The 20,189-nt window shown below is 38.1% G+C and overlaps 1 protein-coding gene across 4 annotated transcripts in view; it reads left to right on the forward strand.

Moving 5' to 3' along the window:
• Positions 1-20,189, forward strand: part of AFF4 (ALF transcription elongation factor 4) — a 50,890-nt gene that overhangs the window by 4,767 nt on the left and 25,934 nt on the right. For 2 of the 4 annotated variants that reach the window (XM_028717955.2, XM_028717958.2), the window contains exons 2-7: positions 8,209-8,296; positions 8,717-8,843; positions 12,396-13,184; positions 14,530-14,574; positions 15,831-15,917; positions 19,034-19,070. In XM_028717955.2, coding sequence (XP_028573788.2) covers positions 8,209-8,296; positions 8,717-8,843; positions 12,396-13,184; positions 14,530-14,574; positions 15,831-15,917; positions 19,034-19,070 — 1,173 coding nt within the window. The remainder of the gene's footprint in view (positions 1-8,208; positions 8,297-8,716; positions 8,844-12,395; positions 13,185-14,529; positions 14,575-15,830; positions 15,918-19,033; positions 19,071-20,189) is intronic. The other 2 variants (XM_028717959.2, XM_028717957.2) reach the window with 2 other exon arrangements.

Here is a 20,189-nt window from a genome sequence, read left to right on the forward strand (position 1 = left end):
ATTGTAACAGGAAAATATATTTTGCATTTGTATATCCCTGGTCCTGAATGGGGTAACTGTGCCCCTGAAGGACCAGGTGCGCAGCCTGGGAGTCATTCTGGACTCACAGCTGTCCATGGAGACGCAGGTCAATTCTGTGTCCAGGGCAGCTGTTTATCAGCTCCATCTGGTACACAGGCTGAGACCCTACCTGCCCGCAGACTGTCTCGCCAGAGTGGTGCATGCGCTAGTTATCTCTCGCTTGGACTACTGCAATGCACTCTATATGGGGCTACCTTTGAAGGTGACCTGGAAACTACAACTAATCCAGAATGCAGCAGCTAGACTGGTGACTGGGAGCGGCCGCCGAGACCATATAACACAGGTCTTGAAAGACCTAAACTGGTTCCCAGTACATTTCCGAGCACAATTCAAAGTGTTGGTGCTGACTTTTAAAGCCCTAAACGGCCTCGGTCCAGTATACCTGAAGGAGAGTCTCCACCCCCAATGTTCTGCCCGGACACTGAGGTCCAGTTGCGAGGGCCTTCTGGTGGTTCCCAGAAGTTAGAGGGAACCAGGCAGAGGGCCTTCTTGGTAGTGGAATGCCCTCCCACCAGATGTCAAAGAGAAAAACAACTACCAGACTTTTAGAAGACATCTGAAGGCAGCCCTGTTCAGGGAAGCTTTTAATGTTTAATAGGTTATTGTATTTTAGTGTTCTGTTGGAAGCCAGCCAGATGGGCGGGGTATTAATAATGAATTATTATTAATATTATTATTATTACCTTTTAAATCACACTGACCATTGGATTTGAATTGTTTTATTTTTAAAAAACCTTTAATACAGTGATTTTCAAATGGTGTGGCATTTGACATCAAGTATAGTGGGAAGATTCAAGGATAATAATCAAAGAAACATTTAAACATTTCAGTGTAGTATAGGATCATAATATGTTTTTATTTTCAGAATATGGATAGATATTTTTTCAAAATGAGAGCAAGAGCATCAAGTATATTGAGGACAATCCTAGTTGTCATTTATAATTATATTTTGGGAGTTATTCAAGTTCTCATGTAGCTGCATTGTTTTACACTTTCTGGATGTCCCACGATCATATTTTAAAATAGTTGTATTCTGTGTTATAAATTAAGCACGAGCAAATTTTCACTGGTACAGAGAAAAAGTTTGAGAACCACTGCTTTAATAAATAACTTTTGGGGGTGAAATTTCTTTCCTCCCACTGATTGACGTCTTACTGTCAGCTGAGCAACACCACTGGACACAATCCACTGTGAATATAAAACTATATATAAAATTCTGAAAAGCTGGTACCTATTTATATCCTCATATTTTACATAGTGAATATATATAATAGCTCACATAGTCCTATATATAAATGAGACTTTTTGTCTTATTTTTGAAGCAGTATTGAATATATGCTTCCCATCCTTATTCTGCTTTCAGATAAGATGGCAACATTGGCAAATAGGAAGGAATAACGTTGTGGTGAAGTAGTTAAATGTTGTTTGTCAACAACTGGAATGTGTTCATGTAGTCATGGTTTTTTGCTCAGTCTTAGATTTTTCCTTCAGGTCACGGTGGTTTGATGAAAAGCCTGCTTAATTTATGCTTTGCTTTTGAATTTTATTGCAGTAACAGGTATGATTTGCTAGAAGACATCTGCTGGTATGATTAAATCGTTTGAGTCAATAGGCATGTTCTGTTTGGCACAGACCATAGATATCATGCTATGGGAGGTGCATAAGCTTCATACTTATAAATGTCTGGGCAAAAGAAATGTAGCCACTCAGGCAGAAATGGATTGAGGAATTGAAGGATTTGTATAAGATTTACTGGGTAATCCATAAAGAAGTGGAAGTAAGGCAGTGTGTGTACGAGCCTTCTGAATTACCCATCAAAGTTACTAGCCAATAAATAAATAAATAAATAAATAAATAAATAACCAACCAACGTACAGTACCTGCCTTGTACTTACAAGAGGAGTTGGTAGAGTAGAGGGATCTTTCTAGCCTTTCTTATGAGTAGGTGAGGAAAACATTTGAAATGAAGCTGACCAGTGGAGGGCACATAGAATGTTCCCTGCCTTGTTCTCTCCTCACCTGGTTTCTGTGCCGGATGTGCAGAAAGGGGCTTCACTGCCTGGTTGCTGAGCATAGAAGGCTTGTAAGTGAAGGCGTGGGTCCCGTGTCACTTCATCAGCTCATTATGTTTCTTTGTTGAGCCACACAAGGAACAAAGCACTCTTCTCTGTGTGTCCAGAACAGAAGCTTAGCGGACTATCATAGCAACCCAACCTTCCACTGACAGACTCCTTGATTTCAGTTCTAGGTGAGGAGGAGGCAAAGTGCCCTCCTATACAACATAAAACTGAGCAGACTGCCAGAAGAAGCAGGTGTGTTTGTGTGTGTGTGTGTGTGTGTGTGTGTGCGCGCGCACACACACACACACACACACACACACACAATGTGTAGCACCCTTAATCGAAAAATCTCAGGATGGTTAACATTAAAATCCAATTGAATAACCGTGTACTGGAAGCAACCATTTTACATTCATCCAATTGACACACAACCATGCACTTGCTCATCATTACTGAAGCAGAAGATGGGTTCCCATTCTTAATAGTTATAGTAGAAATGTTAGACTGGGGGAAATGCAGAGGCTCAGGTAGTGAAGAATGAATGCAAACAAATGTAGCTACATGCACATGGCTTAATTTTAGTTGGGAATGTGGGCTAAGGTTAGTGCAATCCTATGTTACTCAAAAGTAAGTCCCATTGCTTTCAATGAGAGTTCTTTGCAGCTAAATGTGTACTGGAATGCAGCTTTAAGCCCAAAGCCTTATAGAAGAAACAAATTTTGGGCTGAGGTTTGAAGGAAATTGGACAGTGAGGAAAGGGGATGGGGACATCAAATGGCAACAAAAAGGCATAGAGGGTCATCATCCAAAGTGTTAGCAGAGTGTAATTGTGACAATATGTTGAGACTTCAGCTTGTGGCCATATGACTTTGGAAAAGTTTATGCTTCAAGAGAGTTGAGCCAAATTCTTGTTCATTTTTGCAGTTAAGTGAGATAATACATTGGAGAAGATACTAAAATTGTTGATGTATTCATAAGAAGTTCTGCTCAGTTAAGAAGGTGATGATACCTTTGTAGGCATCAAATTCCTGAGCAATGAGAGAGCTGTTAATTCCATTGTGTTTCTACAGTACTTCCACTTCTTGCCATAGTTGGTTTCTCAGTCACCTGACATACGGTATATCAAATAGTCTTAACCTGATGATTTGATTATATGACTAATGTTACATTAAGGCAGTGAATAAGCTATAGTGGATAGTAATGTACAGACTGTGTATTTGAATCTACAGAGAAATGATGAATACCTACATACTATAGGTTCACATATATTTTTGAGTTTAATTAATTATGGAAATAAGACAATACATCAGGAACTGTCAGAGCTATGTACTTGGGCATGTAAAAGCATGCCCCACAGAAACTCTGCATGCTAATCATTCTGCTGTAACTACAAGAACTAAGAGTGATATCTAAGTACGTCATACTCAGATTAGCGCCATTGAAATCAGTGAACTTGTATAACTTAAGTACATTCTGAGTATGACTAACACTGGATATGACCCTAAATATCAAATTCTCTGGAATAATACCCAGCTTTTCTCCAAATAGTGTTGATATATTAATTTCTTTGTCTTGTGGCTTTTGTCCTGAATACTGTAGGTCCTATGAATTAAGTGAAGCTCAAGTCATCCACTGGTATAAGGATAACTGAACAGGAAACTGTTGAAACCAAAGACAGTTTGTTTTATTTCAGTGATAGACAAAGCTGATAAAGGTTTATTAGAGCTTTCAGAATGAAAGTGGATGAAGCCAACTTTGAATGTTGTTTTGTTGTCTTTTAGCTTGCTTTTTGCTTTGTTGATGAAACAAGGAACAGCCAGGCTAGAATAATCCTGTGTATTTTGAATGAAGTAGAAACACTTTTGGAAACAGACCAGTGCAACTATAACTTTACTAACTTCAGTCAGCAGGGCTTATCATAACTGGGGAATCTCGTAACTGCAACCAAGCAAGTTGGCAGCATTTTTATGCTTGCTTTGGAACAATGAGGTTCCAATTATAGAGAAACTGTCATCTCTGATACTCTCATAATATTGAGACTTAATTATTTTAATTCATTATATTGTTATTTGACAAAGAATGTCACATGAAGCCATATTTTATCTTGTTATCAAATAAACTGATATTTATTAAAGTGACAGAGTTTCAGACCTGGTATTAAAGGTGAGAGAAATAAACATAACAGATTATGGCATTTAATTGCGAACTTGACAAACTATGCCCTCATAAGTTTATTCTGCATTATTACATTCCTGGCAGTTTCAGCTGAAATACGATTTTTAAAAGCCCTTTTTATGTGCAAGATTATAACAGCCCTATGGCAACATTATTGCTACGAGTGAGGCAGTCTGTAACTGACGCTGACATGAATGCCTGTATATATCAGATACATGCATTGATATAAATTTGCTGTGCATCAAAGCCAACCATTGGATACTAAACTAAAAAATACCTGCCTTTGAAAGATAGGGACACATTCTTGTGCACAATGGGTATATTACATCACTTATTTCAAGACTTTTTGAATTTCTTACTGAGCAAATGTATTTACTCTTAGCTTTCAGAAGCATATATTATATCAGAAATGACCCAAAGGCCTTCAGTTAATTAATGTTGCCTCCTAGGGTGGTGCTCATATTTTAGAGTGGAGGGTAGAACTTAGTCCTTAATAATATCTTGTGGATTTTGTATTGTCAGTTGTTTTAGTTTTTTCCTGGTTTTAAATTGTCTTTTACATACTTTTGTCAGGTCACTTTGAGACTTTATTGTAAAAAGTAACTGATAAATGAAATAAATAATTTGCTCATTTTAGGTTATACAAGTTTGTGTAGAACTGCATTAGCTCAGCATTTACTTGGTATTTTGAAATGATTTCTTAGATCTGCTGTACTTCTAACTATTTCTGGTGGTAGTTAGGTGGATAGGCATCCTGTAGAATAACAAAGACCTAGTTATTTATAGCTGTGCTGGAGCTTATTTATCATTCATAGCCAAATATTGGCAAACATAGCTCATGTTGCATCATGTCTAGTTCACTGGCACTGAATGTGCTTTTGCTTATGAAAGCATTTAAACAACAAACCATTCAAAGCCCTCAAGACCACTGAAATGGTGATTTCTTCTCAAGGAGATACTTCAAAACTCACTAACATTCTTTAATAGAATTTTTAAATCTTGTTTTTCAAAAAGCCTTATACATAAATGCGTAAATGCTTGTATTTGTGTTTTGGGCATGAAACATGGCAGTCGGCTATACAGTACATTCATTTGATTTGAATAGCACTGCACTGTATCTCAGTGATACTGCATGTGCTTTGCATCCCAAAAGTTCCAGGTTAAATCTGACATCTTGACATAGATCTGGGAAAGACTGCCTGAAAGTGTTAAACCCTGGAGAGCCACTGCCAGTCGGTGTGAATGGTATTGAACTACATGGACCAATGGTATCACTCAGTATAGCAATTGTGCATGTTCTTAAGAGGACAGTACTGTAGTTTAGAACGTATTAGGTAATGACAGGGCCCGACTATTTTTTTTGCGGGCGGGGGGGGGGGGGGGAATGAACGAATTCCTATGCCCCACAAATAACCCAGAGATGCATTTTAAATAAAAGGACACATTCTACTCATGTAAAAATGTGCTGATTCCTGGACCGTCTTGCAGCTTTAAAATAAATAAGTAGAGTTTAATTTTTCAAAATCACCTTTTCATAGATAGTTGATGGTAGTGAAAGAATGTATTTAACTCTGGTTTTAACACTTAGTATGTCACTTCATTTGATCTTCAGTGGTGTTTATCCTTCTACCTTCCAAGTATATTTGCCTGAGGACAGGCTTAAGGTTTGAAAAGTCACCTGCAATGTTGGTTTTTAAAGATAATTACTGATTGAAGTTTGCTTTTGCTTTTGTTATAAAGCTTCTAATTTAGTAAATAACTGTTGCTGTTTTGCCTGCTTAAAGGTTAATTAAAGTTACTAAGTTAATTGTTTGCCTTCTAGGCATGTTTCAAATAATACTTTTTAATATAAAAGCTAAACATCATAGCTAGAGCCATTTCATGATTTCCTAACGCATTCTGTCTTTAATATTCATAGTAATATTTCTCATTCTGGAAAAATGGTGCATTCTGTTTAAAAATGTTAGGTAGTATCCAACACTGCTATTCCGCTAGTGCAACAGACTTCCACTTGCACAACAAAATCCTCCCTGCAGCCCTGGCATACCCTCCACATCTGCTCTAGAGGGTTGCAAGACCCTCTGGAGAAGATTTTCATGGTGTGGGAGGAGGGGAAGTCCCATAAGTCACACTTAGCATTAGATATAATCCATTACAGTGGTACCTCAACTTATGAATGTGATCCGTTTCAGGGTGCCATCCGCACCCCGAAAAGCCTGTAAGTAGAGTGTTGCTACTGCGCGTGCACAAAGCACACAGATTGCTTCTGCGCATGCACTGAACCCGGAAGTAAACACTTCCGGGTTTGCCGCGTTCATAACCTGAAAAGCTGCAACGTGAAGCAAACATAACATGAGGTATGTCTGTACTTCCATTCTAGTTTATAAAGGAGGGTGTTACTGAGAAGGCAATGGATTATACAAAATACGTAAAGTGAGATTTATTCCACTAGCTGTTAATGGTTACGTAAGATTCAGTTTTGCGATGAACCTTTGTGAGCTTTCCAGAACCTTTGAGAGTTTACTCGGCTCAATCTGTGACTGGGAGGAGTGGATTGGCTATAAATGTTCTGTGCAATAAGTCATCAGCCAGATGTTTCTTGTGAAGAAGCTCTTCACTGTGCCCCATCAAGTGGTTATTAGTGGCAGTTAAAGTTATTGCTCTGGAAATCTTGGGGCGACCACATACCTATGTGTTTAGAAGATACTGCACATTAAATAATCTCTTTTTATAACAGGAGTGGGGAACTGAGGGCTGCATTCTCTCATGGAAGAACTTCGGGGGCTTCATGCCACTGATGGATGAGGCCAGAGGCAAAAATGGATTGTGACTCTTGCCTTCTATAGTAGGCTACTATCCAGTCACACAAAAGTCAGAGGTTCTATACCCACACACCCACACCCTCCATCTAGGTTACCAAGAATCATTGTTAGAGGTCAAGGACATATTCCATTCAGACAGAAGCACTCAATGTGGGTGCAGAGCAGGCCTGGGGAGGGGTGTAGACTGGGGAGAGGGACTTGCCCAGGATGAATGCCAAGGGTGAGACAGAGGCCTAGAGGGCTATATTTGGCCTCTGGGCCTACAGTTCCCCACCCACACTATATAAAGTAAGTGAATTTCATGGAGATTCCACAACTTAACTTCCTTTTGCTTGTAATAGACTGACAGCCTAGGTAGAAGTCAAATTATTGTGAAAACAGTGTTAATTGAAGTTGACCTAAGAGGATATCCAGCTTTGTGATCAGAAGTGTACTCATTTAATGAGGTTTTCCTGCCACCATTTCTCCACTGCAGCCCATGCACCCTCAAGAAGCCTCTACTGAAGTTTGCAGGACTCAGGAAAGGCCCAGTACAGTATGTGACATGGGCCGCAGTGGGAGGGGGCAATGACCAAAAATCAGATGGAGGCAGGTTGCACATGGTATCGCTCTAGATGACTTTTGGGAAAGAAAAGTGGTGGCCGCTGTGAATTAACACCCCCCCTTCCAAATTTGTTGTCTACCCTGCCCTCGCCTTGGAAATCCAAACTAAAACTCAGCCCTAATTGAAAGTAAGTTAGTGTTCTGGACATGAAACACTCTTAGTGTGACTTTGCACTCAGCACACCATGTTCACAAACTTTCTTGTTCTTAACTTAGATGCTTCCTTGAGCTTAAGGGGAATCCTTTTAGATTTATGGCATATATTTAGAGCAGTAGGTCAAATTAAAGCAGTGTTCTGTTACGTCAGATGTCAGTAAGCCTGTTTTATAAGGGAAACCTTCCAAGTTCTTAACCCACAAGGATCAGAAGCTCCTATTCAGGGAGGAAGTGTAGGCATTTTTAGAGGTTGTTGTAAATTTGGAGATGTTTACTGAAATGTGTATTTAGAGTAGAAATGTCATTTTTAGGGAACCTAGAAACAGCAAAGCTGAGAGCATGCTACGGAGGATGGACACCAAGGAGGCTCTGTTGGGGACAGAAAGAAAGAAAAATGAGGTAGATCAAACGTAGATGGCAATGTTGTATATGGGAATGTGTGTTCATAGGCTGGCTGGTGGGAGGTGATTTGAATAACCATAAAAAATAGAAAGCTGAATTAATAACGTGTTTAATTTGATAAAAACCTTTGATTCTCTTCTCAATTGGCCTATTCTAATTATGCAGGTAACATGATCTAAGAGTAGGAGTTCGTTTAAATAATGCTTTGCGGTTTTACATATCAAAGTAATTGCATAAGTTATACCAGTGTCATATCTGCAAGGCAAGTTGTAGTGTTGAGGCATTCCCTATCTTAAAAAGAATGCACCGGATGGTGTTAAAGGGGAGGGGGGTTCATAAGACTGTCCAGGGGGCAACCCTTCATCAGTTCTTTTACCTCTGTACCCATTTAGGTAATCAAATTGTTTTTGTTCATAGCAACATGAACCGTGAAGACCGGAATGCGCTGCGTATCAAAGAAAGAGAGAGGCGTAATCAAGAAATTCAGCAGGGTGAAGAAGCCTTTCCACCTAACTCTCCTCTCTTTGCTGAACCATATAAAGTTGTAAGTGCATGAGGTTTTTTTAAAAATGCAGTTTTTATCTCACTCCAAATTAAAATGGTTTGAGTTTTTTCCGCTGTAATACAACTTCAATATCCAATGGTTTCATTAAAATATGAATAAATGTCATTTATATAGTGGTTCCAAGTCTTACATCCTCAAAATTCCTGTGATGTAGGCAAGACTCTTGACTGTGGAAGAGATTAAGACCTGTTGCTCTAGATCTAGAAAAAACAAAGAAACCTGGAAGTTGTATTGTTATGATTTGAACATTTTTAAAGTAACGTTGCTGAAATATAAGATTACTAGAATTTTATGACTGCTCTGGTTTTAACACAAGGACGTTGTATCAACATTTTTTTAAAAAAGAAAGAATTAAATATCTCATTACGCTAGTATCATTAACTATCCACACTTGAAACTAGCTTGCAGTTGAACAGCCTAAATTTGAAATGATAAATGTGAATTAGAGCCCTAAAGTATTTGAACAGATAATTGTTATAAAGTACTCTTGCCTTTGTAGTAAAAGAGTAATACAGCATATTAACATTTTTGAACTTTGTAGACAATAGTCTATTAATTACAAGTAATTGTTGGAGCTTGATGTTTTTAGTCTGGCTCTTTATGTGTAAGGTTCACTAGTTAATACTGCTAATTTGCTTTGTTCATGCAGTTAAATCTAATTGTAGCTGTTGTGAGTAAGATTGAAACCAAACTACAAGGAAGACTGGGTTATGAAATACTGTCAGTTTGAGAAATTTGGGTTTTGTTTTGTTTTGTTTTGTTTTGTTTTAAATACTGACTTGTTTTTGTGAGGCTGCAAATGTATCCCCGTACACCTCTCTTTCTGGCAACAGAATGGTTAAAGGTTAATTTTTTAAAGTTGTGTGTCATTTAGCATGTTCATTTCATTAACAGTGACATATTTTCTTCATATTCCTGAATTTAAAGTTAACTTGGGTACATGTTTCCCTTCCTTCTCAATACCATATTCCTTCTCTGTGTTCTTCAAGGTGTGGTTACTGGACAATCAATACCATCTAATTATTTTGGTCTGCGATTTTTAGTAGTTAGCAACTCATTCAAGGTGCTTGTCTCAAAGTTGTGCTGTTTATTACAAAAAATACATATGTTGAAGGGATTTGTGTTGACTAGTAAACCTTTGATATCAGGCAGCCTACAGATTACATTGCAATGTATGTATCTATCCATGGTGAGGTGGGAGTAAGGAGACCCATTGTCTCCTTTGCCATTTTTGTGTACATCAGGTTAAAATGGTTTTCTTTCAGGAGGCCTTTGCATTATGGGTGCTGTTTTCTGCTCTCTTGTATTTTAATCTATGTTTTAATTTTTTTCGGTTTCATGCTTCATTAATTATTTTTGTAAGCAGCTTTGTGATACATAGTAAAAAGTGTGGTATAAATTTCTTAAATAATAATACATGAAACACAACGGAAGGAGGGCACAAAGACCTGTCTGTCTGATCTTGTTCCTCCTTCAGCCACCTTACATTTAAAAATGCCACTTAAGATATCTATAACACTGCTCTAGTATAGGCTTTTAGCCATGTTATATATGGATTTGCCTGGGCAACGGGGGCAGTTCTAGAAGGGCTGAATTCACCCCCAGCTATAAGATTGACCAGTGCTGATTTTGACTAACAGTCACTAGAAAGAAAGAAAAACTGAAATCTTACTTCTTCTATCCTTTAAAAATATTCATAGGAGTGGAAGAAGCTGAAAGAAGGGAAAGTAGTCATTTATGTTTTTAGTCTTGTTTTTTAAAAGTACATGCATGATGGAAAGAGGTAGATACAGTGTACTGTAATACTAAGTAAGAGGAGTGCAGCTTAAACTACCTGAAAGGCATGTGAGTAGAGATTATAATAATAAATGAGTTTCAGTTATTTAAGAGGATTTTTAAAATTATCTATTTATCTTTGTTGCTTGAGCTTTACTACGTTTAAAAATCTGATTGGTTTCTAAATGTGAAAAAACCAGTTTTCAAACTGTTTCTTCTAGCATAAGAAGCTTTTAGAGCCTTTCTCATTTTCTCCCAGAACCATACAAATCCTAATGAATGTGACATCTTGGGAATTCCTAAGAAAGCATCCTGAAAGCCTCCGTAAATGGAGATTTCGCCTTTTGGTCCTTTGAACAGTTACTTAGCAGAACCAGGAAAGACCCTTAAATGTTCTGGTTGAGAGACATGTAGAGGGACCGCTTGTCATGGCCACTTTGTTTGGTGAATGGTAGCGTTAGAAGGAAAATCTGGTTAGGGTTTTACAGAGAATTATTTGTGCATTTCTGGAATGATAAATATAATGGGTGATATCCAATGGTGCCAATTCACAAGTGGAACATATTTCTGCAAGAACAGTGTGACTTCCCTCCTCCTCCTCCTCCTCCTACAGCTCCCTGCATGCCCCCCAGGTCTGCTCTAGAGAGTTGAGGAACCCTCCAGTACATTGGAGGGCACTAAGGCTGCAGGGGAGGACAAGAGAAAGGGGAAATTCACTGGTGCAGTGTTGGATATTTCCTAATGACTATGCTGTTGGATTCCTTAACTGCAAGTTTTGTTTCTGTACAGTAGGGGTGAGGAACCTCTGGCACATATGCCATATGTGATATCAAATGTGGGCCCAGGTATCATTGTGGTGTCAAAGGAACAATTGGAACCTTAAAGTGAGTTCCCTCTTGTGCCTTTGCTGGAACAAACATGCTCCAGGATCGTCAAGTAGTTTGCATTGAAACCACAGCTAAAATGGGAGACTTTAAGCAGTGGTGTTAGTTGAAACTGCTTCCTGCTCCTAAATCAAGCCCCTTTGAAAGCGTACTGGGAGCACATATTCAGAGGGGCTCACCTTTGACTGACAGATGGGTAGCCCCACCCACAGCTCAGATTTAGCTTGTGGGGGGTACAGCAGATACTGATCTAGACTGCTGGGGGAAACAGTCTGCCACCCTTGCTGTATAGGATGTCAGTATGATATGAAAATGTTCTTCTGTTTTAGAAAAGAGATGTTTCTAATATATTATTTATACTGCACATCTGAAATGAGGCTTCTTTTGAGCTTTCTAAAGGAAAGGACACTTTCACAGGAGTAGAATAAATTGCATTTTAATAAACAAGTAACCAGTAATTGCTGGATCTTGAATATTTTTGTCATGGAATATTCCATCTTCTAGTAAGAAACAATATGATTCAATATGATTCAAGAGCTAGATATAATTTATATTGGTTTTAGTAATATAATTAATTAAACTTTAGTTTACTGGTGGCAATTAATCAATAAAAGTGCACAGTACTATTAGTATATTCATGATAAAATGAATTTTGGTGAAATCAGTAAGCATTAGCCATTGTGGATGGCAGATTAAGTGGTTCCCAAGTTAATTTTATTTTTGGTGCAAAATAAAGACTGACTGCTTTATTCTGTAGGTAAATTTCAAATATATGTTATCATAAAGGACATTCAGCTGACCCAAAAGTTTAATTGTAGAAGGAGTGTATTTTAAAATAAACTTCTGCATCATGTTTTTGTTCCTTACACAGACCAGCAAAGAAGATAAATTATCTAGCCGTATCCAAAGTATGCTTGGAAACTATGATGAAATGAAGGATTTTATAGGTGACCGGTCCCTCCAGAAGCTTGTTGAAATTCCTAAACCAACAGTACCATCAACAACAGATGAAAAATCAAACCAAAGTTTCTTTGGTGATCAGAGGCACAGTACTGGCTCTCATCAGAGCAGCAAATGGACGCCTGTAGGTCCAGCACCTAGCACTTCTTCCCAGTCGCAGAAGCGTTCCATAGGTTTACAGAGTGGACATGGTGGCCAGCGCAACAGTGGCAATAACACTAGCAGTAGTGGGCAAAGGCACGACCGTGACTCGTATAGCAGTAGTGGGAGCAGCAGTAGCCGTAAAAAAGCCCAGCATGGATCTGAACATTCAAAGTCCCGTTCTTCCAGCCCTGGAAAACCACCTGCTGTTTCTTCTCTGAACTCCAGTCATTCCAGGTCTCATGGAAATGATCATCACAGCAAGGAACATCAGCGCTCCAAATCTCCGCGAGACCCTGATGCCAACTGGGACTCACCCTCCCGTGTTCCTTCCTTTTCTAGTGGTAGTCAGGCTTTCCCTCCTTCGCTTATGTCTAAATCTAACACAATGTTGCAGAAGCCTACTGCCTATGTAAGGCCTATGGATGGTCAGGAGTCCATGGAACCAAAGCTATCTTCTGAACACTACAGTAGCCAGACACACAGCAACAATATGAATGAACTGAAACCTGGTAAAGCACATCTAACAAAGCTGAAAATTCCGTCTCAGCCGCTTGACGTAAGTTGCCTTAAAAAAATTAAAATAAAATAAAGCTCATTTGTGCTTATTCCATGGATAAGAGAGACTGCTTAGAAAAATACTTTTATTGAGTTGTATGTAAGGAACACACCTAACTAAAATGCAATAATTTCTTTTAATTTCAATTTCTTTGACAATTGAAGGATTTACAGCTTTCTGATCTGCCATGATTCTAATAACTGGGCATTTATGTTGGTGTGGCCCGGCACATGTTTTTGCTTGGGTGTTTCAGCTTTAAATAAACACTAATGTGACATTATTATTATTTTATTTACAACTCAGTTGAGCTTCTGCTCAGCCATAGTGGAAGATAAAATTGTGCTAAATATTGACTTTTAATAACGGTGTTTTATTAACAAGCGTATAGCAGCCTCATCTACTTCCCAGTCACAAATGACTGGTTGGAATTCATTGCTTCACGAATGGATTTGCACAACAGGACTTTCCCTTCCTTTCCTTCCTCTGCAAGCCCCGCCCCCTCCGGTACCTAAAACTGTTCTGGAGGGTTTCCAGGCTTTGAGGGAAGTCCAGGAGACTGCAGGGGCAAATGAAGTCCCATTGCACAAGCAAAAGTCCATTCTGCTCACACAGAGAAAGTATTGGATACAACCCTCCTACTTGGTCATACTCAGAGTAGAATAATTGAAAACCATGTAATTGAACTATTACAGGTTAATTTGAATAGATTGATTTCAGTGGGTCAACTGTGAATATAACTGACTTGGACATAACACCCCGTTTGAAAAGAAAAAGTGAGAGAATGTGTACTGTCATTGTTCTGCAGTGTCTTGCACTTTAAAATATAATTAAGATGCCATCTGTCACTTAATTTCAAGAATGAAACAGTATTCATATGGGCATTTAATTCTTCATAGATTACTATTTCCTTTTTCTTTTTTTTGTGCTGGATCTGACAGTGCAAAAAGAAATGGATATGAGAAACTGGGTTCTACCTTCTTCTTCTTTGGCGATCACTCGTAGCCGAGTAAGATTGTCTTCCATAAACACTGTTTTAACAATGAGTGCGTAAGTGAAACATTCATGAAACAGAAACGTTAAAATTATATTGCTTAGATTATCATTTTTCTCAGAAATTTAAAAAGTTAACAATAGTTTCCCTCAGCTGCATACATTTTAGGAAACTTTGATGAGAAATACAAAGGTGTGAACAAGTCTATGAAAAGATGTTTGTAGAGTCTCTTTTCATCTGCAGTATGAAAGCTGCTCTTTGTACCTTAATAATTTTATAATAATTGAATTTTCTAGAAGTTTCATAACATTTAATTACAAATATGCCAGTTATGTTCTGATCATTCATTTGTAGGCATCAGCATCCAGTGACATGAGCAGTGTGGATGAAATTCTAAAAGTAAGTTGTTCTCTTATTCTGGCTTTTGAGATTTTCTTGCTTAAATGTGTTGAATATTTGGAAAAAATCCAAAATCAATTGCCCCTGTATATTGCTTAACATTTCATTAAAAACCAATTATCCTTTTTTTTCTCTTCTGTGTACCATTGGTATCCACTAGTTTGTTCTCTATTTTTAATAATACTTTCGGATTATTTTTCTAAAGTCTTCCTTTGGTAAAGTCTTAAAATATTTTAAAAGAATATTTTCCTGCATATGCAAATCAGTATGTTTTGTTACTGTATTTTCTCTTCAGACATTAAATAAAAAGGTTATTTACCCCCCCCCCACCCCATTGATTGAATATGCATAGTGGGAAAGCATATCAATATATTAAATTAGCAATAAAACTGATGGATTAAATAAATAGATGTTTTGTTTTCCTTGGAAGGTTTCCTTAAGTCAATCAAATAATTTTTTTGTATCCTGCATGAAAATGACATTGACGTAATTCTGAAAGACTAATCACAGTCAGTCTTGAAAGAAGATTATGTTGTAACTTCCTCTCCACTTATTCCTTCCATTTCTCTCTGGTAAACCTAAAGCTTTTAGGTTATTTGGTAAATATAGCCATTTCATTTAAGACTCTTAGTACAAATGAAGTAGAATCCCATGGGTGTTACTATTCTGAAGAATGACATATACCAGCAGGACAGTGAGGGAGACAAATCATTCTCTCCTTTGAAGCCCCCCATTTTTTGGGGGGCGGGGTGATGACGAGTGATGACTGTCATGATTAGATGGGACCAAGGGAGAATGCAAGGAACGATTGCTAAAAATGTCTCCATCTCTTTTTTCCTGATGGATGCCTTTTGTCAGTAGAACAACATCCATTGGATTCCACCCATAGTTGGTTCAATTTATCCCTGTTCACAAGGCTAACAATTATTTTTTAATTCTCTGATCACAAAGTTTTGTTGGGATTGGTCATTGATAGCGTTGTAGTAAAGCAAATACTTCGGCTTGTGCAAGGACACCCCCCCCTTCTCTTTTCCCCTGCAGCCCTGTAAAATCCACTTCGGAGCATTTGGGGAATCTTCTGGTCAATCAGTAGAGGACAGGAGACTGCAGGGGGCAGGAGAAGAGTAAATCTTATTACATGAATTGGCATCTTTCCACATTATTTTAATTTAAAACACTTGTAAGCTGTGCTTTTTGGTTTGCAATAAGTTAAAGGTATAATGGTTTCTGGAATCTTTGGTTTGTGTTCTGAACAGGAGATGACCCATATTTGGCCACCGCCATTGACAGCTATTCATACACCTTGCAAAACTGAACCTTCGAAGTTTCCATTCCCAACAAAGGTCAGTGGATAACAGAAAGATCATGATTGCACATGGCAGTTGGCTTATTCTAAGATAAGGAAGCTACCTTTTGTGGATCAAGATTTTCATCATTTAATTATAATTTTTACAGCATTGTTCACTCTTTGTTTTTATTGGCTTCATGTTATATTGTTTGCTTGAAACTTCTGCTTTGGCTTTATTTTTCCTTAACTCTGTTTGCCTTTCATATTGAACTTATTATAATTGTGTCCTGTTCTTTCATCTAGAACAAATTTACATACCCTTTTTAACAGGCATGTTATTTCATGCATTCAGAACATTAGGTCATATGAATTGTTCAAATTCTCTTCCTGTCAGGAAGCTCCAGCTATGCTGTTTCCATACACAATACTTTGTGTTCTTTTAGACATCTTAAAATCTGGTGCAGCCACTTCAACAATAGTGATCCTGGGTTGATTTGTGAGGTTTATCAACAGCAATTTGTATTGAGCAGGTGACTTGAGTTGATGCTTAAGAAAACCCTTTTCCTAGGTAAACTCTTGTCTCCTACAAATACCCCAGTAGCTGTCTACAGTGTATGCATATTGGAGGCTAGAAAAGTACAGAAATTATCAAACAAGAGGACTTTAAATTTATCCAAAGAAGGCCGGACTGCTTCAAAATGCTCCTGTTTTGTAGCATTTATTTTAAAAAAATGTTACCGTGCTATATTTGCTTTCATTTTTATTCAGTTCAAATATTAGTTTGTGGAGTGATCTCTCCATGTTAAGAGAGAACATGTTGTGGGAAAACTCTAATATCCTTTGCTTGAAAGACTTTCTGACAACTCATCAAAAGATTATAGCATGTATTTTTTTCAGTATCATGTTTTAACGTATCCTGAAGAGACAAACATGATACAATTGTATCATTCTTGGCACATGATTTCTGGTGGTGCCTAGGGCAAAGGTTTATTATATGTTATTTCATAAACCTAGTGTTTGCTAGTCCTTAATAGTCTCTGTTATTCAACTTCAATTTTTCATATAACTACATGAAGAACTGGCAGTAGTGAATTTCTCAAAGTCATCTTAGACGGTTACCAATGGCAATAGCTTAGTTTTATTATCACATTCTTTCTACTGTTCTTGAAAAGGAAAGTCCTAGGCTCATTGGTTCCATGTAATCAAGCATAAACACAGTATGTAGTACCCTCATGATTATGACAAATATGAATCACCTCCAGGCATGGAAACTTTTGTAGAGAGACTATTTAGAAGAAAGTGTGTCTTGTATTACTTTATTTCTTTCATGCCATTTACTTACCATACTTGATTAACATAGGCATCTGTGAGAACACACAAGACTAGTACATGTTTGTTGGCTATTTTTAAGTACATTTTAATGTATATTTTTAATTCAAAGAACTCAGGATGGATAATAGTTATTCAGTAGAACAACCATAACAAAGTAACAAAAAGCACAGCATTTTTTTGCATCTTTCAGCTGAACATATGTTACCAATCAGTTACCAAACGTTTATGCCAGCAGCCAGGTTTTGATGTCTAACTGACAGAAGCATAGAAGCTGAATTGGAGAGGGCAGGGAGTTCTAAAGCTGGGGTGCACAACAGAAAAGGCCTGCCCCCATGATGATGGTAGAATGCTGAAGAGATCCTTTGTGGAAAAGTAATCTGAGCAGGAAAATGCACTCCACACCACTGTTGACACTTGGGACTCAAGTGGTAAAGTGTAATAAAGGTATACCCTAGAAGCAGGACCTGCTCTTTTGAAGAGGCCTGCAACCTCATCCAAAACACCTAATTCCTAGGCCTCAGAACTGTCCAATTATAGCATCTTCGTCTTACCTGGATTCAGTTTATTACAGTTGCCTTGAGTGCCTCACCCAGCAGCTTCATATATATGTTAGATACTACTTAGGATATAAAGAAACCCTGCAGGACTGCATGGACCAACTTCCTTGGACTCAGGCAGAAGTCCCATCCCCACAAACCACCTTCTAAAATCAACCCTGTGGGTTGGAGTGAAAATACTCTGACGTTGTGTCTCCTACTCTGCCCCACGTAGTCAGTGGTATCCGAATTTGTTGCAGTTTGTGGCAGAGGGTTTCAGTGGCCTTTCATCTGAACTGGATTTCAGTTGTCTAGTCACTAGTCAGAACAACAGTGCTGGACAACTCTTGGAAAATGTAATGGAGAAAGCAAATCAATTCTTCTTTGTTTCCTTCATATAAATTGTGCCTGTAATTTGTATTTGGCCATTCTGGGACTCACACAGTGTTGGGCTTAAGCTGGTATGGATGAGGTCTTCTTACTCCCCACTAGAAGCTGACAAATCAGACTTGGATAACTCACCAGCATCTTGGTGCACTCTGGACTGCACCACCGCTTCTTTGGTCATGGCAGTTGCACATCTCCATACTGCAGTTTACTCATCCTTAGGAGAACATCAAATATTGGGAGATGGGATAGGCTGGTGTTGCAGCGTTAGCTCTCCAGATGTTCCTCTGATTATCTCTTGCTGCTCCTTCACGTCTGGCTGCAGCTGACCTCTGTCGAGAATCCCTAGGCCCTGGACTGATGTGGCTGCCCAGTGTAGATATTTATCTTACATGCAATAGTTGTAAATTGTCATATGTAGTTGTAAATTGGCATTATATAAATGTTAGCTTGTATAAACATGGCATGAGTCATGTAGTACAAAAGTGATAACCTCAGAATTTAGAAGTGGAAGCTTGATCCAGGAGAATCCCTAGCCTAATGTGCAAAGTAGGCATTTCCTTTTTCCTTTCCAATAGTCAACTATCATCACTTTAAATTTTATTCATATTCAGTGGGTTGCACTTAAAAACATGTTTGGGGGACACCACTGTATGTGTTCATTAAAAAAAAGAAAAAAGGATGAGAAACTTGACCATGTGATCAGTGCCTTAAACCATAGGAAAGAAGGCTTCAACTTTTAGGATTCTCTTGGCTCTAAAGTCTGGGGAAGATTCAGATAGGCTTGGATAACACTTCAAAGGAATTGTTGTAGTTTTTTCTAAAATTTAAATAATCAAGCACAAGCACAACTAAAGCACTTCCTCTTTTAGTAGTCTCTGTTAAACAGATAAGTAACCTTTTTGTATTTTTACAGGAAACTCAGCAATCTAATTTTGGCACTGGAGAACAAAGTAAGTGTGTGTTTGTATTACGTACTGAATTATTTCTCTGTTTTTTTAAAAAAAGAATTTACAGTAAAATTCTCTTGGATGCTTTACTTGAAGAAAAGTTCTATTGATAGTTTTTCTGGTCTTGTGGCTAGGATGCCTGGCCCAATAAAAGACCTGGATCAGAATGTTAATGTGTTCTCATTTTATCTATTTTTGTGTGTGTGCTTACTGTACTAGGAAGGTTTGATTTGAGAATTAGTGCTTGTTATTTTTGTTCCCTTTGAAAGTTGTAGCACATTTTGAGAAATCTTTGCCATTACGCTCTGAATGCTTTCATAACTCCTGTTTGTGAGAATTAAGGAAGTTCAGCTGGTTAAGGCACCCTGGAGAATGAGCTTAAAGTAATCTCTAGGTGAGAAGGATAAGTAACAGAACAGCTTCACTCTAGCTTACTTGTGCTTCCCTTATTGGGACATAACTCAGAGCAGTCCTTGCCTGTCTCTGTAGCTTGTGTGAGACTGTGCCAATTTCTATTATTCTCTGCCCTTGGAGTGCTTCCATTCTTTAAACAAAGGCCGTTCTTTTTAAGAACTGGCTTTCTCCAAAATAATAATTATGACTAGGAATGCAGTCACTGTGAATGAAACGGGACTGCACCATTTAATTCACAACATCTGACTTAATGTCTTCTGTAACTAGGATAACTAATTGATTAAGTTGTAAAAGCATAAGTAGTTATTCATATACTGTGACTCCATTTAGATGGCACAGAGCTGATTGTCAAACCATTAGTTTGGCATTTGGGCACACGTCTGTAAGCTTGCAAACTACTTCCCCTCCTTCCTCACAGGGTTCTATAGTATGAGATAATTGTTGCTTTATTACATGTGAATGACATCTGAATCAGACAGAATGGTTATTTCTAAGATTAACTGGCCTTTATACCAGCAGTTAGAATGGCAGATGATCAATATTTGATTATTTCCATTTTCGAGCACCAGTTTCAAGTCTTGCCTCTCTTGCTGCTCTTCTTGTTTTATTAGAAGAATTTTACTGGGAAAGTGAACTTGAAAAGGTCCCTGGGCCCCAACCTAGTATTTGTATCTTGCATCAGAACCTCCAACAAATGTGTGCATTGTT

Source organism: Podarcis muralis, chromosome 2 (genome assembly GCF_964188315.1).
Source record: "Podarcis muralis chromosome 2, rPodMur119.hap1.1, whole genome shotgun sequence".
Lineage (NCBI taxonomy): Eukaryota > Metazoa > Chordata > Lepidosauria > Squamata > Lacertidae > Podarcis > Podarcis muralis.